General features: G+C 40.0%; 2 protein-coding genes across 3 annotated transcripts; both read right to left on the reverse strand.

Annotated features, from left to right (window-relative positions):
- Positions 1-1,453: 1,453 nt before the first annotated feature.
- C1H1orf52 (chromosome 1 C1orf52 homolog) lies at positions 1,454-10,017 on the reverse strand. Its single transcript, XM_065894899.1, has 3 exons — positions 9,271-10,017; positions 8,431-8,629; positions 1,454-1,959 (listed from the first exon to the last, which is right to left on the reverse strand). Exons 1-3 carry the CDS (start codon positions 9,544-9,546, stop codon positions 1,886-1,888), a joined length of 549 nt encoding a protein of 182 aa, XP_065750971.1. The 5' UTR covers positions 9,547-10,017; the 3' UTR covers positions 1,454-1,885.
- A 4,519-nt stretch (positions 10,018-14,536) lies between these two features.
- Positions 14,537-26,197, reverse strand: BCL10 (BCL10 immune signaling adaptor). Of its 2 annotated transcripts, none has more exons than XM_065887186.1 (3): positions 25,929-26,197; positions 18,879-19,167; positions 14,537-15,917 (listed from the first exon to the last, which is right to left on the reverse strand). In XM_065887186.1, the coding sequence occupies exons 1-3, from the start codon at positions 25,983-25,985 to the stop codon at positions 15,562-15,564; spliced, it is 702 nt and encodes a 233-aa protein (XP_065743258.1). In that variant the 5' UTR covers positions 25,986-26,197; the 3' UTR covers positions 14,537-15,561. The 2 variants fall into 2 exon arrangements, with proteins under 2 accessions (XP_065743258.1, XP_065743265.1); XM_065887193.1 differs by having other exon boundaries at positions 15,562-15,884; positions 25,929-25,985.
- Between the last annotated feature and the right edge of the window lie 891 nt (positions 26,198-27,088).

The raw sequence follows: 27,088 nt of genomic DNA on the forward strand, positions 1-27,088 counted from the left end.
TTCTTGATTTATCAATTATTTCAACTTTGGGATTCAGACACTTGTAAACCTAGAGGATAATCAGCTGCAGAACTGCATTTGTAAGTTGAAGATACAGTGGAAGCCATCATACTCATGTCCCTTCCTCAATCCACAAAACACTATGACTGGTACACTTTTAATGACTTTTACAAACTTAAATCTACTTGATTCATGTTCTCAACAAATTTTATAGTTTTTCAAATGTTGGTTTCCAGCATGGGGAAAACAATCAGACTAGAGATTTTAAAAAACTGAATAATGTCCTGTAATTAACTCTTGTCTCTTAAAGGCATGTAAGAATCATGGAAAGACTGACGCAGTATATAACCGCTCTTTTTTATCTTTCAAAATGTTACAAATAACTTCACTGCATTTTGGACTGCAGAAGTCAAATCTAAGATTACAATCTTCCTAAATACCCCTTGTTGATTTTATTACTATATGCAAAGCATTAAAACAGGAGCTGGATAGAGAAAACACATAGGCGTAGGGTTGCCAGACAAAATATAAGATGCTCAGTTACATTTGAATTTCAGATAAATAAATTTTTACTATAAGTATTTCTCAAATATCACATATACTAAAACATCATTTGTTGTTTATCTAAAATTCAAATTTAACTGGATATCCCGTAATTTCATTTGCTACATCTAGCAAATCTTTGTAGAAGATCCTTATCTTTGGCAAGCTTACTATTTAACAGGGAAATCAATGATCATAATATAAGGCATATATGATAAGTGCAGTAATGTAATCAGGGGAGAAGATCTCTACTGATTACCACAGAAGAGTACCTGGAAGAGATGGCAACTACAGTTCCTAAAATATGACTTTTATTTCAGTAATTTTTTTTTTTTTGCAGTACGTGGGCCTCTCACTGTTGTGGCCTCTCCCCTTGCGGAGCACAGGTTCCAGACGCGCAGGCCCAGTGGCCATGGCTCATCAGCCCAGCCGCTCCACGGCATGTGGGATCTTCCCGGACCGGGGCACGAACCTGTGTCCCCTGAATCGGCAGGCGGACCCTCAACCACTGCGCCACCAGGGAAGCCCTTCAGTAATGTTTTTAATGGTCTTCAGGCCGTATAGATCATTACAGAAATAAGGAGGGCAGAGGAATTTCCCCCTGAGCGAAGATGACTAAATTCTGATTGGCTGAGAGGTGGTTTAGTGTGATATTTTTGGAGTTCAAGTGTCCTGAGTTAAATCTCAAATTCATTGCTCATTAGCTGTGTAACCGTGGATAAATTAATCTCTATTATAAAATGAGGCTATTAATACCTGCTTTATTAGGCTGAGGATCAGAGATAATATATGCACAAAGCACTTGGAACACAGGAGGCACTCCCTAAATGGTAATACCCACTATCAGAATGTCACATGGCAAAGAGGGTACTTGTCACAAATATTCAAATGTTAATGTTATGCAGTAATAGTAATATTGGTAATTTTATTTCCATGATCTATTTACACTGTACAAACACTGCTGAAAAGCACCCTACAAGTTCACAGTACAATATATTTACTTTAAAAATATACTCCTTTATAAAAGGTTCATAGAACATTGGCATGTCAACATGGGATGAAACTCAAAGCATGTCACCAATTCTGTGGTAGCAAAATGCTTCCAAGTGTTGTCAATTTCACAATCACGAGTCACCATTTGATTTTTAAATACATATAAGTTTTAAATAAAAAATGAATTCTACAGTGGAAGGTTCCTGCACCAAAACTCATTAGTTAATTAACATATACTTTCATGGAGATGTTGTTTCATAATAATTTACAATTTTACAATCAATTTAGTCTGCCAAAAAAATTCATTTCAACAAAGTTTCACAGTCCAAAAATTCTTGTCATTTATTTTCTATTTTTTCTTCTTTGTTGGTTCTCCCGGTTCTATTTTGCGCTTTTTAGAAGTATGCTCTTCTTTTTCATCATCTTTAAATAGGAAAGGAAGAGTTTCAATCAGTAATATTAAAAAAATGTTAAGCATTAAAATTTCATTGACTCTATACCAAAATCATTATCCTCAACTAACGTTTCTTTCAAAGTTTTCCAATAAAAAACACAAAAATAACTTTCAGAACTCTGATTTTAAATTGCAAGTAAAAATAAGGAATTTTTTCAACTGTAATGTTATACAAAATATATAACAAAATATATAATATATAACAGTGATCTTTTAGTGCTATATTAAGGTAGTTTAAAATGAGAAAATCAAAATTTGTTCTGATAAAGCTATTCTCAAATATTCTACAGTATATACATGGTGGATATTTAAATATATAATCTACATGTTAAGAATGGAACACATACCGTTTTGTTTTTTTTTTTTTACAAAAAAAGATGTCAATTTAACCATGACATTATGTGTCTATCAGCTAGTCTTTCTCCTGCAATCTGCTTTCCGTCCCCCACAAACACCTCCCCCCATCTCATCTCCCCACCCCCAGCCCCACACATGCATTTTGAAGTTAAAAAGGCTCTCACAAGTAGATGTTTCACTGAAACTGTATTTTCAGTTTTGTCCTATGTAGGTAGTTCTACATTCTCCCCCTCCTAGGATGGTCATAGTACTCCAATGGCAAGAGAAAAACAGACTTCTTCTCTGCCTTCATATTATGGAGAATTTGGGGGGGAGGGGAGAAGAACCTCAAATTAAAACCATGTCCTTTACACTTTTCTAAAATATTATTAGTATCTGTACTCACAGAAAATTTCCAATTAATAAATAAAAAGATTGTAAAACCTGAAACAATGGGCCCTTTTGTTCAATTAAAACAAGCCAACTACATGTTTCAACAAAACACAGGGTTGCACAGAACAGCTGCTAATCCCCATCTCTCTGGACAAACGCATGGCGTTATTTTAAGAACTCCATGTAGATGGAATACATAACATGTAGAAGATGTTATGATTTATAAAATACAAATTTATTTTAAGCACATTACTGAATTCATTGTACTTTATTTTCTCGATCAACAGATACTCAAAGTTCAATAACTACCATGTGGTGGCCTATAAAATATTTTGATGTTGTAAGGGGACTTCATATTAAAAAATTTGGGAAGCCATTTTTATCAGAACATAAACTTTTTTTTCTCATTTCAACGTCCCTTTTATTAACAATCAAAAAAACAAACAATGTCAATTTTATTGTTATTACTTAACATTTCACATTGCAAAAGGACTTTACAGTCATTTTTTACATGTTATTTCTTGATATTCTGATAGAGACTGGGGAGCTCTGTCCTATTCTTTTTTTTTATTGGATTATAATTGACACACAATATTAAGTTTCAGGTGTATAAACATAGTGATTCGGTATTTTTATATATTATGGAATAATCACCACAATAAGTCTAGTTACCATCTGCTTCACCTGTCCCCCCAACTCCTTCCCCTCTAGCAACCACCAGTTTGTTCTCTGTTATCAATGAGCCTATTTCTGTTTTGTTTTGTTTGTTCATCTGTTTTGTTTTTCAGATCACGAACTCATTATGGGAAAAATAAACTTAAAACCTTAAGCCTTCAATTCCCTTCTGCTAACTACCAGACTCAGAATATTTCCTTTGTTGATGTGGACAATAATTGGTATCAAAAGCAGGTAATGCATCTTGAAACACAGCATAGTGATGTTATTCATATATTTAATAGAGCACTACAGATTTATGTACCCAGTATGATAAAATACAATTCAGATCAACAAATCATCCCAGGAATTTACAAAGCAAAGTTTTAATCATTAGTTTATCATGTATACAAAATAAATACCTGTTCTACAAACCAACTGATAAGGCATACAGTTTAAATAAGCCAAGGCCTTTGTTTTTTAATTGGTGCTTAATTATCATCATGCTTGACTTTTGAGACTATTTTCAGTAGTAATATAAAAATTGAAATTACTTTCTAACTCTACTAGAAAATGCAGTGTTAACATATATTAAAAAGACCATCCTGAGACACTTCTGCTTTTAATCTGTCACTTATTACCAGTTCATTTACTGAATAACAATAAAAACACAAACTACTGAGGTTGGAAAAATAACTTCCTACCAGTCACTGAACAGAAGAGCTAATGCCATCTAGTGATATAACAAGGCATTGTCTTAAAAAAAAAAAAATCTTGAAATGTTCGATCATCAACTTTACTGAGCTTCTTACTCTGTGCCATATACTACAGATGCACTTGTAAGGAAACAATTTTTATATTATGGAATTCATGTCACTTCAGGTAAACAAGCTTAAATTATTAATAGAAACTAAGGTTCAAAATTCTTTAAAAAAAAGCATTAGCTACTTTAGTTAGACCTTCAAGATTAATTACATGTTAATTAAGCTACAATAAATATCTAAGCCTTAATCATCTACATTTTACAACCACTAAACAAGTGTTGATAAGTAGTAAGGATTTATGATGAGTTTTGAATTTTTCCCAGCTTCCTTACCTGGAAGGAGTTAACTGGCAAAAAAGGCCAAAGGGCAGAAAATGAGAAGGAAAAATAAAAACAAAGTAATTTGATAATCTAAAAATGAGATTTATATTTAAGAGTGTGGAGCTTCTGTGACTTCCCTGGTGGCGCAGTGGTTAAGAATCCGCTTGCGGGGGCTTCCCTGGTGGTGCAGTGGTTGAGAGTCCACTTGCCAATGACAGGGACATGGGTTTGTGCCCCAGTCCGGGAGGATCCCACATGCCGCAGAGCGGCTGGGCCCGTGAGCCATGGCCGCTGAGCCTGCGCGTCCGAAGCCTGTGCTCCGCAATGGGAGAGGCCACAACAGTGAGAGGCTCGCGTATTGCAAAAAAAAAAAAAAAGAAAAACAAGAAAAACAAGAAAACAAAAAAGAATCTGCTTGCCAACGCAGGGGACACAGGTTCGAGCCCTGGTCCGGGAAGATCCCACATGCCGCGGAGCAACTAAGCCCGTGCGCCACAACTACTGAGCCTGCGCTCTAGAGCCCGCGAGCCACAACTACTGAAGCCCGTGCACCTAGAGTCTGTACTCTGCAACCAGAGAAGCCAACGCAATGAGAAGCCCTCTCGCAGCAACTGGAGAAAGCCTGAGCACAGCAACGAAGACCCAGCGCAGCCAAAAATAAACTAATTAATTTAAAAAAAAAGAGCAGATTGCTCCATCTCCTATTGAAAACAAAACAAAACAAAAAAGAATGTGGAGCTTCTAATACAAGATATTTTATGAATTAAAAAAAAAAAGGGGGTTGGGCTTCCCTGGTGGTGCAGTGGTTGAGAGTCCGCCTGCCGATGCAGGGGACACGAGTTCATACCCGGGTCCAGGAAGATTCCACATGCCGCGGAGCGGCTGGACCCGTGAGCCATGGTCACTGAGCCTGCGTGTCCGGGGCCTGTGCTCCGCAACGGGAGAGGCCACAACAGTGAGAGGCCCGCATACCGCAAAAAAAAAAAAAAAAAAAAAAAAAAAAAGGGGGTTAAAAAAAGATGTTGGGAAATTGATCTGTAAACATAGTATGGGAGTTTGAAATGGCAAAAATCACTTCTAAGAAGAAAGGTATTCATTACAAAAAGATAGTTACATTCAACAACCAACATTAAAGTCAAAATTGAAGATTTCAGTATTATCTTTTAATCTTATGATCCAGCTTTAAGTTGGCTGAGCACTGGGGTCCTTTTTTGATATTGCCAACATCCACTTTCTTTTTTTTTTTTTTTTTTGTGGTACACGGGCCAGCGGCCATGGCTCACGGGCCCAGCCGCTCCGCGGCACGTGGGATCCTCCCGGACCGGGGCACGAACCAGTGTCCTCCTGTATTGGCAGGCGGACTCTCAACCACTGCACCACCAGGGAAGCCCCCCAACATCCACTTTCTAATGGAGGACCATCATATGATCAAAAGGTCAGAAATTACCTATGGGAATAGCAGCATTCTCTCACACATATTTCCTGCTATCTGAACTTAAAAGGCAAGCTGGAAAAAAAGATAATTCTTTCTACTTACTTGTCTTGGTATATAAACCTTTTCCACATAGGAACAAAGATAGGAGAGCACCAGCCTATGACACCCTAGATTGAATATCAACTCTAGTGGCCTTATTGCCATTCTTCCCACAGGACAGCTACTCCTCAAGCACTCTCACTTGCAAAACATCAAGAGACTAAACCCCAGTTTAATATGGCATCATTTCCATTTAAAGATCTGAATTTGAATTCCTATTCTGCCTCTTCCTATCTGTGTGAATTTGGGCAATTCTTAATCTGAGATTGTCTTCTTGTCTACAAAACAGTAATAATGAATCATGTACCACTTCTGTACTAGGTTGCTAAGAGTAACAAATTAGAAAACTTGTGTGAAGGTACTATTTTAGAGCTCAGCATTTTCTAGTTTTGTGATCTTGGACAAGTCACATAAGCTCTCATTCTGACACTTCCCTATCTGGTTTCACAAGGTGTTGTAAGGATTAAATGCAAGTTATGCAAAAGTGTTTTTTATTAATTATATAAAGATACTATAAAATATGAGGTATTTTAAATGTCCACTTCATTTGGCATGTCCAAAAAGATGCCGTTTACTGAAGAGGTACCTTCACTAGTGACTTCTAATTCACACTGGGAAGTCAGTGAAAGAAATGGGAAAGCCAGGTAGAATCAACACTGAAGAGTAATATCCTTTATAGCAAAAAAAGGATACACTTCAGAATGTGTATTGCATTTAATCGTCACATCTCTTTAGTGTCCTGTAGTCAAAAATGTTTCCTCAATCTTTCTTTGACCTTCATGACCTTGATACTTTTGAAGATTCAGCTAGTTATTTTGTGGAACATCCCTCAATTTGTGCGTGTTTGTGTTCGGCAGGAATATCACCAACGTGATGCTGTGTTCAAGTGACACTCAGTTTTGATTTGTCCTGTTATTTATGATCACTTTAATCGCTTGATTAAAATGGGGTCTGCCAGGCTTCTCCACAATGAAGTAACTCCAAAATGAAGTTACTATTTTTTTCCCATTTGGAATTAACAAGCATTAATTTTGTGAAGAGACACTTTAGATCTGAATAAATATCCTATTCCTTAAAAAAACACAAACAAAAAAACAAAAATTGGAGTAAGAACTCCTACCAGTTTGTTACCCTTTCTCTTGAAACAAACAAAATTCTCTGCAGTTGTAAAACGAGCTAAATAAGTAGCAGTTGTATTATGGGAAGATCAGAAATTTGTTTAACAAAAACAGCACACTCTTTCATAAAAATGATAGTCAAAAATATTTAGTCCAATAATCCACTGAATACTCACAATACTACAAACTGTATTACAAACATAAATAACACCTGGACCCTGCTGTTTAAGGAACTCATCTTCGTAAAGCAGATAGACTTACGAACAAAAAAAATCACATAAAAGGTGGTAAGTGCCATCAATAGCATTAGCACATACAGGGTACAGAGGAGCAAATAATTAACTAGAGGAAGGTAATATTTGAGATTTAGATATTACCAACTCTCTTTTTATTAGAGTTGGATTTTAAAGGATGAATGAGTTTACCAGCCAAAGAGGGAGGGAAAAACATTCCCGACTAAGGTGGAACATATATTAAAAGGCATGGAACCATAAAATAGCATGGTCTATTCAGTTTTGAATTTTAAGATCTTAAAGTTCTACAAGGGAGCCATCTGAAATGAGGGTGGAGAAAAAGGCAGGGCCTATCAAAGAGGGCTCACTCCGCTGCTGGTGAAGGGTTTTAAGCAAGTGAGGCAAGGGGGTAAGTGGGTAAAAGTATGGAAGCAGAGATTACTGTGATTACTTACAATAATGGAATTGTAAGGTGGAATTATGATATTATGAACTAAGGCAAGACAACTAAGTCATTATCTTCTTACTATTGTTAATTACTATGTAGTAATACTCAGTTAAATCCATTTTGTGACACTAATTTTGGCTGAAAAGCACAATTGCTTTAATATAAAATGAAGCCATCAGCACTTCACAACTGCAGTCACAACAAAGAGTTCATGAAATAACTCATGCTGCTTTAATAATAAGGCATCATAAATCAATATACTACTGGTTGAGACATCAAAGATTTCACTTTAAATCCTGAATATTTTATGACGTTTTTCAAAAACACATTAAAAGGGAGGGTGGGAGGGAGGGAGACGCAAGAGGGAAGAGATATGGGGATATATGTATATGTATAGCTGATTCACTTTGTTATACAGCAGAAGCTAACACACTACTGTAAAACAATTATACTCCAATAAAGATGTTAAACACACACACACACACACACACACACACACACACAGCAAAAGACACCCAAAGACCATCACAATCAGTTTGCTAACTGACTAGATTTAAGTTTCATTCATTAAACATCTCGTTCTCGTAAAACTCATCACAGGGACCAAAAGGCATTACCACTGGAGTCTGACTTTCCTTACCTGATTCCACTGTCTCCTCCCCTTCTGGGAGAAGCCTAGCTTTCTTAGCATTCTGTGGGGCATCGTCACCATTGTCCTCATATATGTTAGACCATTTTATTGCCATATCCAACTCTGGAGGGGGAGGCTTCTTCTCAGTAGAGTAGGTCTCCGGAGGTGGTACATAGTTTGACTTCCATATTTTGAATTCCTTCGGAGGCTGTTAAGCAAACACATTAAGAAACACTGTGACGAACCGAGGTTCCTATAATCGGTATGGGCACATGCACCTCCCTGCCGTTCGTTTATTCTTCAGGCTGACTTTTTTTTTTTCTTTTTTAAGGTTTAAAGACATATTTTTCCATCAAAATCACACTACTGTTAAGTGAAAAGCCAAAGGGTTCCCTATACGAATAAAGCTATTAACTTTTAGTTACCAAAGAAGAATCCAGTCTCAGAGATACTACGCCAAGGCTGACCCCTTCAGGAGGCTGCAGCAGACACTGTCTTGGAGGCAGCACCGCAGGCACTTCGGCATCAAAGGGAAGGGGTCTCGGGGAGAAGCTGCAGCAGGGGGGCGGGGGAGTCACCACCGTTAGTCCTAGCCGCGCGGGGTCAGGGCACCGAGCGCGGAGGTTTGGGTCTCCTCACAAGGGGGCGGGGCTGCGGATCCGGTCTGACACCCACCAAGCTGGGGGAGGGGGCCCGGGCTCCCCAGGGTTGGAGGTGGGAGAGGGTGGTGCGGCATCCCGCAGGGGGTGACTGCGTGTGTGGGGCGGACAGCTGGTCCCCAGGAGGGGGCTCAGGAGGAAGGGGGCGGAGGCCGGGACCTAGATCGGGAAACGGGGTCGGGGACCTCACCTCCTCTGGCGCCTTGACGACGTGCCTCTCCCAGTCGATCTGTTTGTTGAGCGGATTGTAGAGAAAGGCCGGGCGAGTCACGCTCCGGAACAGCTCGTCGGGTCCAGGCAGCCGCTTCTCCGCCTTGTTCCCACAGCCGCCCGCCGACTTCGCCGGATCCGAGGCCTTACGACTTGTCTCCTCCGGCTCGCTGTTATCCTCCTCGTCCGAGGAGCCTGAGCTGCTGCTCCCGTAAGCCGCGAAATAGCTCAGAGGATCCTTCTCCTCCGCTGCCATGACGGCTGCGCGCGTCGATCGATGGCTCCGCCGGAAACCGGAAGCCGTGCCAGGGCCCGCCCCGCAGTTGGCCCCGCCCCAAGTCTTGCTGATGGGCCCGGAGTCTGCACCCCCTGGCGGCTGCGCCGTGATACTGCGGCTGGGCTGAAGGACTGGAGGCGGGGCCGCGCACGTCCTCAATCAGAGGTTTCTAATGCTCTTTTCTGAGGACCCCTGAGAAGAGACAGATCCTCAGGTAGTGGTCCAACCAAACTTTCAGATTCAGTAAGAATTTATTAAAGGCACAGAAAAGCTAAAAATTTTGTCTTTTCACCGCCACCTTAAAGCCCTTGCCCAGAGAGATCAGGATTTCTTTCTGATCCTGCTGCATCTCTTTCTCAAAATAAAATTACTCTCAATGTGCTTCCCTCAGTTGTCATGGAACACCTCTATGGGTAAGTGGACTTACCAAGTCCCAGAGTGAATCCTCTCCTGCTTGACCTCATTCCAGCGCACTCTGAACAGTCTCCTTTGATGGAACTTCTCTTGTATTGCATCACACCACTCTGGGGGTCCTCCAAACTCTCTGGATTCTTATTGTCAGCCTCCTTCCATGCCTGCTTTTCTCTGTACGGCCCTTAAACGCCGGTGTTTCCCAACATATTATACCAGCTTTCACCAACACTTACTAACAATCTGTAGAGGGTGTTACAAAGTTGCAAGTCAGACCATCCCTTTCCAGGGCATTAACTACCTTAATGCTTGTGACTCCCAAATCCGGGTCTCCAACTCCAACCTCTCAAGTTCTGGATCAAACCTCCATTTGGCTCTTAAACTTTATGTATGGACATCGTGCTGGGGTCTCAAACACCCACTTAAAGATCAGTAACTTGCCTTTACATATAACTTGCTTCTGCATTTGTGTTCCCTCTCTTAGTACAATAAATGATATAACCATGTGCCTAGCCACCAAGGGAAACTAGAAATCTTTGACTCCTCCTCACGAACTCAGAGGGAATTATACCCAAGTGAAAGCAGTGAAGTTGGTATCAGTGTAAATGTTCACAGGATGCCTGTTCATTTACACGATACACTCACCTCCAGGAGGCAGAGAAGATGTCTCATTCACTCTTTCCCAGTTCCATAGCACAATGTCTGTGAGCTCCTTCTGGGGAGGAGCTGGAGTATGCTTTGTTCATTTTTATATTCCTAGTACCTAGCTCAGTGCCTGTCATTGAGTAGATGATCAATAAGTATTGTGGATTATAATTTATGAGGGTGTAGATCTGTTTCTCAAAATTTTCCACCCAAGTACCTACATTGACAAAGGAAAATGATGGTCCCAAAGTGCAAAGTTTGGGAGCCTCCAAAACCATCCTCAGGCTTGGTAATTTGCTTGAAGCACTCACAGAACTCTCTGAAAGCTGTTTTACTCGTGATTATGGTTTATTGTAGCTAAAGGATACTGATTAAAATCAGCCAAGGGAAGAGATGCAGGGTGCAGAGTGCTGGAGCCTTCCACATGCAGGGCTTCTGGCTGTCTTCTCCCAGTGGAGGTGTAGACAGTACTAACTTCCGCGGCAAAGACGTGACAACATGCGTGGAGCCATCTGGGGAGGCTCACCCGAAACTTAGCGTCCAGAGTTTTTACTGGGGATTGGTCATGTGGACATAGCCTCCAGCCCCTCCATAGGTCAAGCTGATACAGTATGGCCCAACGCCCCTTGAGCATTAACAGTTTTTTGGAATATAGTATAATACCCTGAAAATGTATGCAAATGTTATATACTAGTCCCTAATACAGCTCTTTTATTTCAATATACAAAAAAGAAAGAAGAAAATCCAAACTTCTCACAATGGTCTGTAAATCCTTCCATATCTGGTCCTCGCTATCTATGAAACCTCATCTCAGTCCAGGCTCCTGAGTTCCCTCGTCACCCCTCATACTTACATTCCAGCCATACAGGCCTGGGTGGTCCTCACTAGCTCATTCTTGCCTCAGGACTTTGCACTCAATGTTACTTTTGCCTAAACTTCCTACTAGAACTTTACACAGCTGGCTCCTTCCTTCTTATGGTTTAGGCCTCAGCTCAAACGTTGCCTGCTTTGAGAGGAGTTCCCTCATAATGCTATAAACACTTTGGTCCAAGTTACTGTTTAGCTCATACATGCCCTATTTTATATCCACAGCAACTAGAATTATCAGGGTTTCCTTGTTTATTTTCTAACTATCTCCCCCAACTAGAATGTGAGTTCTCTATGAGAACATAGACATTGTCTGTTTTATCACTGTATCGCCAGCACCTAAAATGATAGGTAATCAATAAATATTGAATTATGAGTGAAAAAATACACAATCTCCACTCTTACCTTTCTGCCGTCTAGGAAATGTTAATAAGAGAGCATGGGGTTGTAGAAAGAACACTGATCTTGGAGTCAAACAGCCCTAGATTTTAATTTTAAAGAGCTGTGCCACATACTTTGAGCCATATACTTTATCCTGAGATTGTTTCTCATGTGTTAAAAAAAATTAACAATAAAACCCTCCTTGCAGAGTTGTTATTAGGATTAAAAACAAGATCACACATGTGGAAACACCAATCACTGTATTTGGCATCCAATAAGATTGTGGTTTCCAAACACTTGCCCGTTGGAATCACCTAGAAATTTTTACCCACTTCTGATGACTGGCTTCCACAGCCTGGCATCCAGATCTTTAAAAGCTCTCCAAGTGGGCTTCCCTGGTGGCGCAGTGGTTGAGAGTCTGCCTGCCGATGCAGGGGACACGGGTTCATGCCCCGGTCTGGGAAGATCCCACATGCCGCGGAGCAGCTGGGCCCGTGAGCCATGGCCGCTGAGCCTGCGTGTCCGGAGCCTGTGCTCCGCAACGGGAGAGGCCACAGCAGTGAGAGGCCCGCATACAGCAAAAAAAAAAAAAAGAAATGCTCTCCAGGTGATTCTGAAATAGGCAGCAGTTTGGGAACCACCACAGTGAAGGACAACTGTCTGATAATCAAATAGAGTGGCAAGATCAGAGTAAGGCCTTTAGGAGCAGCACTCAAGTTACCCACATATTGTTTGTGCTTAAATTTAGCTCTTCTTTCAGAAAGCCCTCAAAAGATTACATTTAACAACAAAGATCGATTCCCTGCTTGGTTAGCTATTTTTTTTCCCTCCAAAATCAACAACGTACTTATTTATGCAGTGATACAAGATAAGGACAGAGCGTGAAACTTCCTGCTCCCTTTCACGCTGCTTAGGTAAAAGGACAGTAGCCACAAGACTTAACTTCTACTTTATACTGTACACAAAATTACTTTGTAATGGATCATAGAGCTAATTGTGAAATGAAAACAACTAAGTTTCCAGAGGAAAACATAGGGGATTATCATCACAGCACTAGGATAGGCAAAGATTTTTTTAAACAGGAGACAAAAATCACTAACCACAAAAGTACTAATCATTAAACTAAATTAAATTTTAGAAAATGTTTATCAAGGGACTTCCCTGGTAGTCCAGTGGTTAAGACTCCGCACCTCCGGTGCTTCCACTGCAGGGGGCACAGGTTCTATCCCTGGTCAGGGAAGTAAGATCCCACATGCCAAGTGGTATGGCCGAAAAAAAAAAATGTTTATCAAAACAAACCAAAAACCTCCCAAACAAAATAAAAAAATTCGAAACAACAAAAAAAATTGAAAGCAAAAAACCTGCCATTATCCTGGTAAGTTCCAAATTTGCCAGTGTTTGCCCTTGCACTAGGAATGACATGCTGACCAAAGATGGAATTAGCTCTTGAAAAAGTGACCATGAAAAGACATGCATGAAATGTAAATGCATATTGCTAAGTGAAAGAAGCCAGTCTGAAAAAGCTACATATTGTATGATTCCAACCATTCAATATATGACATTCTGGAAAAGACAGAGCAATAGAGAGAATAAACAGATCAGTGGTTGCCAGGGCTGGATGGGAAGGGGTGGGGCTGGGGGGAAGAGGAAGGGATGAATAAGTGGAACACAGGGGATTTTTGGGGAAGTGAAACTATTCTGTGTGATAATATAATGGTGGATGCATGTCACTATGCATTTGTCAAAACTTATAGAACTGTATAACACAAAGAATGACTCCTAATGTAAACTATTAACTTTAGTTAATAATAATGTATCAAGACTGGTTCATCAATTCTAATAAATGCACTAATGTGAGATGTTAATATAGGAAACAGGGGGTATATGGGAACTCTGTACTTTCTGCTCAAGTTTTCTGTAAACCTAGAACTGCTCTAAAAAATAAAGTCTCAATTTTTTAAAAAGCAATGTTAAAAAGTGAGCTCGAAGGTGTTGTTTTTATATTAAGTGATAATTTTCACTGCTGCATTAACCAACCCAATAACCAATTGCACTATGTCATGTCACAGTATCATTCAAGTTTATACATTTTTGGCAACAGCTGGTTTTCAGTGTTTAAATGAAAAATAAACTGATTTCATAGGATTCAGAAAACCAAAAGCCTAAGTTTGTTAAAACCTTAATTTTATTTCTACGTAGTTAGTCAACAGTCTGAAAGAAAACTATAAATATAGGTGCTACACCATATCTAAATTATGATCTTTGATTCCAAATAAATCCTATTTAAATTTTTAAAAAACTGCATATCAAATTTTATTTTAATTAATGAAATGAAAGCTTGCTTCTGCTTTTGAAAAAGGTTTAAGTATTATACCACTATTTTTTTTTTTAATTGCCACTATTTTGTTATGCTACCCTGGAGGTGAAACATATTTCTTCATAATCGTTAGAAAATGTTTATACTACAAAAATCACCCAGTCTTTAAAATTTTTTAAAAGTCAATATGCCAGTCTTCTTCATGACTGATAATTTCATCAGTCCATCCAGAAGTGCAACTCCATCTTACAACCTGAATTAATGTTTCCTATTAAAATTGGTGCATATAAAAAAAGTTTTAGGTATTTATTTCCTATTGAAAAATCTGAAACTTCCAAAACACAGCACTACAACTTAAAAACATTTATTCTTAATAGCATATTTCCATCTCTGCTTTTTGCAAGTAGTGGAAATATATATGAGACAGATATCTAGAAATAGATATAGTTTAATGAAAACAATGAAAGAAGATTTATAAATTTGTAAAATTAGTCAAACTTTGTCATAGAACAAAAAGACATATCTAGCTAATGGCCTGCTTGTTCCAAATAGTACTAAAAACAGAATTGTCACATATATACACATAAAAACCATTTTGTTCTAATTATTTCAACTGTACAGTGGTCCTCATTAAAAGGGAACAAAAAGTACAGAAAAAGTATTTTTAAAATCTCATTAAATTATATGTAATAACTGAAGTTTATGCCAAGATTTTTCTTTAGGAATGAAAATGATAAAGCAAAGAGTGTGAAAATCTTAAGAAAGTAGTATTAATTAGTAAGATTAATAAGAAATGTATTTTGGCAAATTGGCACCATAGGTGGCTCAAACTCCATTAGATATTTCTCTGAATCAGAAGGGGACTTTCTAAGTGTCTGTAAGCCCAACTGAGTGGGAAAAAGATTCTTTTCTGTAGCTGGCAGTTTTCCCAGCAGTGCTTGGCTTTATTACGAATAGGAACAGCTTAATTCTGAAAATGTACTGTTGAATGGTTGGAAAGGACTATTAGACTGTGAAGCTTACTAGCACAAATGCACAGAGAAGAAACATTGTTCCCAGCCTAAGACTCTATTCTCAAACAGAGAAATGTTCTCTATTAAAATTAGTCTTAAAACATAAAAAAAAGTGAAAACACTAAATTACCTCAAAAATGAAGAGAAAATACTGAAGAGTACATGATCAACAAGACTTACTTTAGCTATCTACAAGTATACTTCTTTTATTCTAACAAATTCTATTTACAAAGTATGTTTACGTTGCATTATAAGACATGTATCAAATGTTAATAAGTCATTATAGCAATTTTATAAGATGATTCATATCCTTTCAAATATTTTTTGTCATCATTAAAAAAATTAAAATGCAGTAAACTGTCATTGCCGCAAAAGAGCACGTGATCTTAAGGGAAGAAACATCTCACTAGAGTTTCCACAAGTTCCTTCTTCTTCTAACTGCAGCTCTGGTGGCAAAGGAGGAGCCCCAGGGTCCCCAGGTCTAGGAAGCGTAGTTGAAGAGAAGGTGGGGTTTTCAGTTCTGCCTACTTCTAGAACAGGCAAATTCAGAGAAGAATCAGTAGAAAAAAAGGGGGCTGTGCTGGATTCTCCTTCTGGATGGTATATGACGGTGGATGCTCTCAGTTTTTCAGAGAAATTACTGTCATCTGAATTTGATCTAAAGAGGTTGTTTGTGGCTCCATCTGGAAAAGGCTCACAGCCGCTACATTTCAGTCCTACAATAAAATTATTCAGATGTAAATGAAAAGTAACTAGAAAACTGAGTCCACACCCATCTTTGAACTTTTTAAAGATTACACAAATTTAAATAGCAGTTTATAAATTGTCATAATTCATTTCACATTTTATCTGCTTTTCCTGACAATCATGAAGCATACTATTATTTACATTTTCTAGATATAGGAATAATCTGAAGGAAGCTAAATGACATGCTACAATTCACATTCAATCTGTGTATTTATACTTAACCACTGAAGGACCTAGAAAAAATAAAGTAGCCCCTAAAATTATTCATAAAATAAGAAATAGCTTTCAAAACTAAAAAATATTCTTTAGCACTCCAGCACACACAAAAAAAATTTACCCCAATTTTAAACTGGGTATATGCTAAAATTCTATGAGTTAATTACTTCCAATTCTTTTTTTATTTTTTATTAAAAAACTTTTTTACATCTTTATTGGAGTATAATTGGTTTACAACCGTGTGTTAGTTTCTGCTTTATAACAAAGTGAATCAGTTATACATATACATATGTTCCCATATCTCTTCCCTCTTGTGTCTCCCTCCCTCCCACCCTCCCTATCCCACCCCTCTAGGTGGTCACAAAGCACCAAGCTGATCTCCCTGTGCTATGCGGCTGCTTCCCACTAGCTATCTATTTTACGTTTGGTAGTGTATATATGTCCATGCCTCTCTCTCGCTTTGTCACAGCTTACCCTTCCCACTCCCCATATCCTCAAGTCCATTCTCTAGTAGGTCTGTGTCTTTATTCCTGTCTTACCCCTAGGTTCTTCATGACATTTTTTTTTCTTAAATTCCATATATACGTGTTAGCACACGTTATTTTGTCTTTCTCTTTCTGACTTACTTCACTCTGTATGACAGACTCTAGGTCCATCCACCTCATTACAAATAACTCAATTTCGTTTCTTTTTGTGGCTGAGTAATATTCCATTGTATATATGTGCCACATGTTTATCCATTCATCTGATGATGGACACTTAGGTTGTTTCCATCTCCAGGCTATTGTAAATAGAGCTGCAAACATTTTGGTACATGACTCTTTTTGAATTATGGTTTTCTCAGGGTATATGCCCAGTAGTGGGATTGCTGGGTCATATGGTAGCTCTATTTGTAGTTTTTTAAGGCACCTCCATACTGTCCTCCATAGTGGCTGTACCAATTCACATTCCCACCAGCAGTGGAAGAGGGTTCCCTTTTCTCCACACCCTCTTCAGCATTTATTGTTTGTAGAATTTTTGATGATGGCCATTCTGACTGGTGTGAGGTGATATCTCATTGTAGTTTTGATTTGCATTTCTCTAATGATGTTGAGCATTCTTTCATGTGTTTGTTGGCAAACTGTATATCTTCTTTGGAGAAATGTCTATTTAGGTCTTCTGCCCATTTTTGGATTGGGTTGTTTGTTTTTTTTGTTATTGAGCTGCATGAGCTGCTTATAAATTTTGGAGATTAATCCTTTGTCAGTTGCTTCATTTGCAAATATTTTCTCCCATTCTGAGGGTTGTCTTTTGGTCTTGTTTATGGTTTCCTTTGCTGTGCAAAAGATTTGAAGTTTCATTAGGTCCCATTTGTTTATTTTTGTTTTTATTTCCATTTCTCTTACTTCCAATTCTTGAATCATGGGGTGTTACAAGTGGAAGGGATTCTACAGGTCATCCGGGATAGCCTCTCACTATTAGAGACGAGAAGACAGAGGCCTGGAACAGTGAAGTCATGCCCAACATTCCAGGACTACTTCATGCAAGGGGGACAGCTAGAACCCAGGTCTCCTCTTCACATTAAATAGAGAATGTCCTGGTTCTCAACCTAACAGTTTACTTAAATGACAGAGGTTGTTCTGAACAAAGAATTCTATCATATCCAAAGGGTAGAGCCAACAATTAGCCTCAGTGTGGAAAGAATAAACACAAATACAATTTATCTCTCTTTTAGGCTCAGCAAATATTCAACCCAATGGTCTACAGGCACAGAACTTCCTGAGTTGACAGATTTTATGTAAAACCTGCAGAGTCTGTAAAGTACATTTGTACATCAATTTTTTCCACTAGTTTTTCAACTTCACAATACAGTCAGCATTTCTGTCCCATGAAAGAGAAACTATTTTCTTAAATATGGCTCAAGGGGAAACTTCATCTGTGTTCCAACATGGATTTATAGACTGAGTTCCTTAAGGGAAAAGCCCTAAATTACTAATTTCTGTTTCCCTTGCCTAGAACAGCTGGAATAGAGCTGTATCGCATGCACATTTATCTTAAGTGCTCTGTAGAGAGCGACAGAGAAAGATGGGGGTTTGGAGGGAGAGGGGGATTTAAATCATGCAAACAATTCTACACAGCATTCCAATTTAGTGAGTGTGTGCTCTGGGGTGAGGGTGAGACGAAGAGGTAAATCTGCTACTCCCTTAATCAATCTCAGTTTTATGCCTCTCTCATTTTGCAACACTGAGTGTGATTCCAGTGTTTAAAGTTATATATAACTTATACACGATTCTTACCAACATAAGCCAACTACTCCATCATGTAATCAACTGGTGGGAGAAAAACTATCAGAGTTTATCAAAGGTAAAATACTTTACCTATACACTGTTCTTTATGCGTGATATGCATTTTCAGGGGTTACTTTTGAACAGATTAATCTTGCATTCTGATGACTTTAGAAACAAACTCCTGTGTATACTGGGATTTCATTGTATTTGTTTTCTATAAATGTGTTGTTAAACGAATATAAATACAGAACACTGAGTGATATTTCACTTTTGCAATGTAATGACATCAAATAAGGTAAAAAAAATGCAAATTGAATATAATTCTGAAGGTTGAACTTTTTGAATAAAAGCAAAATGATCACTTCTAGGTTTTTGTTTTGTTTTGCATGCTACTTATAAAAGCATTGTTACATTTAAATGAACTTTTGGATAACTAAGATATCTTACCTTTCAGATGTTCTAGTTTTATATTTCTAAGTTTTAGCACTTCATCTGTAATCTTCTGTATCAGGAAGTTCTGTGTTTTTTCTCGCCGAATAGATTCAACCAGGGTATCTAGTCCTTTGGGGTTTTCTTGTAAGTAGTCTAACAATTTTCCAGCTCTTTTTCTACTTGATGTTCGACAAGAAATTTCTTCAGTGTCTTCTCTACTGAGTATTTTTTTTGCACGTAGATGATCAAAATGTCTCTCAGCTATGATTTTTTCACACAGGTATACACGCAAATTTTCTAAAGCCTAAAAGATATAAAAAATGCCTCAATGTATTTTTTTTTTTTAACACCTAAGGAAATCACAAAGGTGACTGATTAGTTAGGAATCTGACTGGTGAGAGAAAACATCCTGAAGTCAGGAGGCTCAGCCCTACTAAAGGCATGCTATTAAAATGAAGGTCCGGTTAGACAGAAGTAGGTCCCTGACTAGATATTCCTCACTGCTCTGATCTCATCTTCATATCTATAAACCAAGACCAAACTGCTGTGAGGAGGGGGCCAGTCTAATCTAGGGGGCTTGGGTCTGTGGAAATAGGGAGGTCTGCTGAGGGCCTTCAGAGGTAAAGTTGAGAGCAGAGGTTACTGTACATTTTAGTTTCCATTTAGCAAGGAATCCAGGATTAGTCAGGACCAGAGAGGATAACTCACAGTTTATAACTTTCTCATGTCATTAATTTTCCATCTTTCTAGAGTGAAACCACACACACACACACACACACACAAAGAGAGAGAGAGAGAAATAAAAAGAAAGAACCTAAAACAAAAGGGACCATACTGGGTCTATCTTTGGAGTCAGTTGGCAAGACTGTAGTCTAACTCAGCTTTGGTAGAAGGAAGGTAGAAAGGTATGGGGGGAAAGAAACCTAAAGGAATAGTGGATATTGGAAAAAATTAAAGAAATAAAAAGAAATCACATACACAGGCCTAGACCTGAGAATTGCCTAATGAGGCTTAATTAGTCAAAAATCAATGTGGGTCCTAATAAATGGTATTAACAATTTGATGTGAGTGACTGTATTATAGCGCCTCCATTTACTAAATATGCAATCTTGGGTAACTTAACTCCTCTGTGCCTCAGTTTCCTCATCTGAGTGTTATGAGAAATAAATTAACACACGTAAAGCACTTGAGAAAGTGCCTGGTACATAGTAAGTGATGAGTAAATGTTAGCGATGATGACAATGATGACTAACTTGATTCACACTGACAATGATGAACTAAAGACAATGGAAAATCTTCAAACTATATGAGAGTATATGGTGGCAGAAAAGTAGGTTAGGTGAAGGGTTCCTACAGTTCTCAGTCCAATGAATTGCCACGAGAAACATTTCACATATCTAAATGCCAAATATGCCAAGTGCTGAGCAGTGGATATGCAAAGATGAACAAGACTTGAAACCTGCATGCAAAGGGCACATGGCCTAGTTGAAGAATACATTATCAACTCAAGCTAAAAATTATGAGACAATGGAATATGACCTGGAAAAAAAGATATAGGTCAAGTACTGGGGAAGCAACCAACTCTGCCTCCAGGACCTGGGAAATTTACAGAGACTACACCTGACCTAGAGGCGTGAAAGGTAGGCAATGAGGGAAATTACATTTCCCTATAGTCAAAACCTCATCAAAGGTTTATAAATAAGAGGCAATAAGAAAACTTTTACAGAGGGTTGGGGGAAAGCAAAAATTGGGGTCAAAGGAGAGAAATTAGAAGACTGCTGCAATACCTTACAGATGATAAGCTGAGTACACGAATTTAAGCTGTGGGGATGAGGAGAGAGAAAAATAGATTTAAAAGATGAACTCCTTGGAAAACCTCATTTGTTGTCATTTCTACCACACGTTGATGATTTCTAAATTTTCCTGTGTGATCAAGACTTTCTCCACCTAGAGATCCCAATGGTACTTAAAATTCAACATGTCCAAAACCAATTTTGTTATCTTCCCCTATCGTTTTCCTCTGACATTCTCAGCTCACTTGCGAGTACCACCATCCATCCAACCATGCTATAAACCTACAACTCATCCTTGACTTTTCCTCTCTTTCACTCACTTGGCACATTCGATCAGATCACCCACCCACCAAGTCCTGCCAATCTACCCCAATATTTATCTAAGCTGCCCCTTCACTCCATCCCTATTATTAGCATTGTCCTAGTTCGGGTCCCTATATATCTTGCATCGACTATTAACAAGACACCTAGCTGTACTTCTTCCTTCTCTCCCCACCCCGCTCAACTTCTTCCTTCACACATCTATCAGACCTTGTAATTTTTCAAGAAAAAATGGAAATCTGGAGTGTTACATGAATTCTACCAATATTGAAATGTTGTTCGTTAATTTTTAAAAAATTTAAAACACTTGTGTTCCACCTCGACTTAAAGGATAAAGTTTCTCAACCATAGCAGAATAGCAGAGAAGTGAAGAGCATGGCTCTGGACTCAGACCAACCTCAGTTCAAATCCTGAATCTGCCACATACTCCTGTGAGAGCTGGGGGAAGTCACTTAACCTCTCTAAGCCTCAGGTCCCTTATTGGTAAAAAAATAATAAATACCTAGCAGGACCTGTAGGAGGACTAAATGGGACAGTGCATATGAAGGCTTGACACAGTAGGTATTCAACAAATCACAGCTACTTGATGATGGCAGGCAGGTACTTCATAGTATGGATCCTGCCTACCTCTCCAGCTCGCTCTATGTTCTGGAACTTTATGTTCTTCCTAAAACTGCTGTTTTCCACTACATTTCTTTAAGTCGTTACCTTTGCCTTGTTTTCTTTTCCCATATCCCTATTCATCTTTTAAAATTCAGGACAGTGGTCATCTCCTTCAGGTAACTTTACTTAAACTCCCCCAAATGAGTACTCCTCTCCTGCCTTTACAGCACCCAGTGTATGCACTTCACTTTTCTATACAACAGGACTCCACTTATATCTCCCAACTCACTCCCAGACGTTTTCACTCTGTCCCACTACTCTTCTCAAAGTCACCAAGGGTCTCCTTATCACTAAATCTGATACTTTTCAGTCTTCATCTCACTTCTCAGCAGCGTGAACACAGTTGATCACTCCCTTCCTGAAATACTCTTTTCTTGTCTTATGTGAATACCACACTCTCCTGGCTTTCTTCCCATCTCTGCGGCCATAACTTCTTACTTTTTAAAACTTTTCTATGGTCTCCCTCTCCCTTCTAGCTCTCAAGTTCCCCAGGTAAACTCGCTTAATCGCACTCTTTTATTTCTAGCTCAGATCTCTCTTTTGATCTTCAAACTGATAGGTCTAATTGCTGATTTGACATTTCCACTTACTAATCTGATTCCACTCTCTTCCTCAACTCCCACATTCAAACCGTCACCAAGTCCTATCATTACTGTTTAAAATATGCATCTGGAATTCTCCTGTTCCATCCATCTCCACTGCCTGTACCCTGATCCAAATCACCATCATCTCTCAACTACGTAAATTCCAAGGATCTCCTCACTAGTTTCCCTCTTCTCTCTTTTGCTCGCTCCAGTCCATACATTAGGCAGAGGGATTTTTAAAAATATAATTCTTCAATAGGTCTCTACTACACTTGGGAAAAAAATCCCACTTTACTACCATCTGTAAGACCCTTCATAATCTGGCACTAGCCCACCATCCTAACTTCACCTCTAGGCACTCTCTGCCTTTTTCCAATTTCCCCAAGATCTTGCCTGCCTTAGATCCTTTGAAAATTCTATTCTGCCTAGAATGCTCTTCTCCAGTTCTGTCATAGCCTTCAGGAACCAGTTTTAAAAACGTTAATAACCTTCCCTGACCATCCTATCTCAAGTAGATTTCCCCTCTTATCTTGTTATTGGCTCAACACCTGTTTGTCTCCTTCATAGTACTTACCATAATTTGGAATTATACATTTATTTGTTTTCAACCTTAAGAACCCACATGTTAAAAGCAGGCAAGATCCAGGTACATTCTGTTCAACTCTGTATATCCTGCATTTAGCAGAGTGCTAAGTAGATAATGTTTTGGATGAATGTAAAATTCATTGCACTTATTCTGTGATTTGCAATTGTCATTTTACATGTCCCCCCCCACCCCCCAAGAAGCTGAGCTCTTCTCAAACTAAGATTGTGTGTTAGTTTTTAATTTCTGAACTGTTAGAATCAATGGCAGTATCAGTCTCACAGTGTGTAGTCCATATTTATGAAACTGAACTAAATTCAACAAAAGAGAGGTAAACAACTAGATGGAGCACACAGGGAGAAGGAGTATAGTGAAGAAGTGGGAGCCTGAAAAAAAAAAAAAAGAAGTGGAAGTTTCCATGTGGATAAGTGGTGGTACAGTCGGTCCTCTGTATCTGCAGGTTCCGCACCCTTGGATTCAACCAATAGTGTATGGAAAATATTTGGAAAAAAAAAATTCCAGGGGCTCCCCTGGTGGCACAGTGATTAAGAATCCTCCTGCCAAAGCAGGGGACACGGGTTCGAGCCCTGGTCCGGGAAGATCCCACATGCCGCAGAGCAACTAAGCCTGTGCGCCACAACTACTGAGCCTGCGCTCTAGAGCCCACGTGTCACAACTACTGAAGCCCGCACGCCTAGAGCCCGTGCTCCGCGACAAGAGAAGCCACCGCGTGTGAAGCCCGCGCACTGCAACGAAGAGTAGCCCCCGCTTGCCGCATCTAGAGAAAGCCCGCGCGTAGCAACAAAGACCGAACACAACCAAAAATAAATAAATAAAATAAATAAATTAAAAAAAAAAATTCCATAAAGTTCCAAAAAGCAAAACTTGAATTTGCTGTGTGGGTCAACTATTTATATAGCATTTACATTGTATTTACAACTATTTACACAGTATTCACATTGTACTAGGTGTTATAAGTAATCTAGAGATAATTCAAAGTATATGGGCAGATGTGTGTAGGTTACATGCAAATACTACGCCATTTTATAAAAGGGACTTGAGCATCCATGAATTTCTTCTTTTTTTTTTTTTGCGGTACGCGGGCCTCTCACTGTTGCGGTTTCTCCCGTTGCGGAGCACAGGCTCCGGACGCACTGGTCCAGCGGCCATGTCTCACGGGCCCAGCCGCTCCGTGGCATGTGGGATCCTCCCAGACTGGGACACGAACCCGTGTTCCCTGCATCGGCAGGCGGACTCTCAACCACTGCGCCACCAGGGAAGCCCGCATCCATGAATTTTGGTATCAGCAGCCAATCCCCATGGGTTCATCACGACAGAGAATACAGCAGAAACAGCAAGTGGCTTTGGGGGAAGGATGATAAAAAGTTCAATTTTAGACAAAGTGAGGAATCTGAAGGATATAAAAGTGGATTTCCAGCAGATATTTGGAAATAAGCACTTAGAGTTGAGAAAGAAGGAAGTCCAAATATGTGGATTATAATTTTAAAACTCCTAAGGTCATAAACGATTCTGAAAACATCATGAAAAAAATTTCTAAGAAAAAATTGTGCACATATTTTTTTTCACAGATGTCCTGAAACGTGTCCATGATTCCCCAAGGTTATGGATTTCTTATATAGCTGTAAATTGAAATCATGGAGATGGATAATATCAATGAACTGATGGAAAAAAAAAAAGACCCTAGAAGCCACCCTTCACATCTGTGTTTATGTACAGGCTTTATATCCTCCCACTTGTAACCTCTCACTACCTGTTTTATCAACTATAAAATGGGAAAGACAATTATCTGCCTCAGAGGTTGTTGTACAGATTAAATGAGAACATTGTAAATTGTGTGACAGAGTATCTGGAATACAGTAGGCCTAGCTCTTGAAGTTCATGTTTTTACTGGCACAAATCTTGAAAAACACAATACTCATTTATTCTTTATTAGTTATCAATGTCCCAGTCTTAACTCAACTAGAATGTAAAGCAGGGGCCTGTCATTTTTTTATATCTTTCCAGGCCCAAGGACAGTACTTTCCATATAAGTGCTCCACAATTATCTGTTGAAGGAGGAAACTAAGACACAGTCATAACCAGTCTCCTTTTGCTAATGAGTCATACCAACTGTAATTATGAGTACACAGTGTAATAAACCTTACAGGTGAGGGTAAAAGGAAGCACACAAACATTTAAAAAGCTGCTGTCCTGTCCAATTCACAAAGATGATTTTGTATAAGTACTGCAGTGTTAAGCCAGAACACAATTCATATTGTTTTGAATTTGAATTAATATAAAGTATTTTAATGGTACTCATATAAGTCTCACATGGCAAAACAAGTTAACTAAAAGCAAAGGAAAAGAGAAACAAGGCAGACCTCAACAAAGTCATTCTTTACGAATAAATACTAAGATTTGTGCACTTCAGCATCCAAGCAGAAGAGCATAATTTAGCTGCTGAATATCTCCAACGTTTACCTGTAAATTAATTCTCCGCTTCATGTATTCATCCCCCGCCCCCTCCGCGCCCCTTCAATTTAAATACGTGGGCGTTTGCTTACTAGGGGAATTCCGGGTTGTGCTTTCAACAGTCCAGCTTCCCCCAACCCCCTTTGCAAGTTTCACGTATTTGATCCACTGCTTGGGATGCTTTATCTGGTCCAGCTTTTGCTCCAGGTTGAGCCAGCAGCCAAGGCAGTCTGGCTCAAGGATGAACTTGAGTCGTCGATCCCTAACAACGCAGCTCCAAAGAGCAGCTGGGGTGAAATCACCAGGGGATGGGTGAGCAGTGGGCAAGTAGCTGACTGTAAAGAAACGCTCCACTGAACAAGATTTCTGAAACCCAAGCCCTGCTTTTATTGATTTAAAACGTGGATTAACAGGTCAGCGGGGATCAGATCACTTCCACCAAGGTCCCTCGGATGCAGGGCTCGTCGCGGTCCTGCTGTGCCCGGACGTTTCGCTTCTCAGACCGCGGGCTCCTCCTCCGATTCCGACTCGGACTAGGACGCGGGGTTTCCTCGCTGCAGGAATGCAGCCCCCCCCCCCCCCCCCCCCCCCCCCGCCGCTCCGCCCGCCCCGGCCCTCGGCGGTGCCCGGGCAAGGTTTTGCTACTCACGTCCTTCTTCACTTCAGTCAGGTCCTCCTCGGTGAGGGACGGCGCAGTGGGCTCCATGGTGAACGCGGGAGATGGCGCTTCTTCCGGGTCCGGGAGCTCAGGCTGCGCCGCCCCGCCCAGGCTGGGGGCTTCGGCCTCCGGATGAAGGAGCAGAGGGGGAGGCGGAGAGGGTCGGGAGGAAGAGGGCTACGCCTTCGAAAACAGATGGACTCGTGGGTCAAACTGTAGCGCTTCCGGCTCTGCCTTTGAGAGCCGAGGGCTCAGCCGACCTAAGCTTCCCGACGCAGAGCTCGGGTTCCCGCTCCTTCCCTCTCCAAGAGGCCCAGGCCCAGGCACCGCCCCTCGGTGAGGCCGGGCCTTCGGGAGAGCCCGCCCCGTCTCTGTGGGAGCCAATCGGGGCCAGCCCATGGGTCAACCTTCTCCCCGCCCCCCGGCCGGAGTTTTTCCAGGAGTGGCTCCGCCCACAGCCTCCAGGTCATTTGCATGTGGCCGCGGGTTGGCCTCACTGAAAGGAATCGTTTCCCTGGGTGGGGTGCATCGCTGCTCTGCCTGCGGGCCGTCGCCGCCTGCGCAGACAGCTCACAGGCGGAGTCGACTCTCTGCTTGTCTGTACTTTTGGGTTCCAACTCTTTTCCCAGACCCTACCCAACAATTTCCTGTTGCTGTGTTTGCCCACTCAAGTTTTAAAATTATTTGGTCTCACACGGACACACGTGCATACACACACAAGACGCATATACAGCCTATCAACAATATTAACGAAATTTCTGAAAGAGAAAAACCGACTACGATCCCACTACTTTAACACCTAATTTAACGTCTGCATTTTTTGGGGTCACTTTATTATAAACACATTTCCTTATTTATTCATCCGTGTAATGAAGCTATGTCTACCTCATGCCTCTCACAGGGCTGCTGTGAGAATTAAATGACATGATATATGTAAGGTTCTTAGAGGTACTGGGCACACAGTACACACCTTACATTACTAAAACATTTATTGAGTCCTTACTAATATGTTCTAGGCATCTTATTCTGTAACAGTTCTCCCATTTTATCGGGGGAGACTGATGAACAGACCACTATTCTCAGAATGGTATTCTAGCTACTAACAGAGGTGTATACAAAGTAATGTGGGTGAAAAGCTCAAAACAGAGCCC

This window comes from Phocoena phocoena, chromosome 1 (assembly GCF_963924675.1).
Source record: "Phocoena phocoena chromosome 1, mPhoPho1.1, whole genome shotgun sequence".
NCBI lineage: Eukaryota > Metazoa > Chordata > Mammalia > Artiodactyla > Phocoenidae > Phocoena > Phocoena phocoena.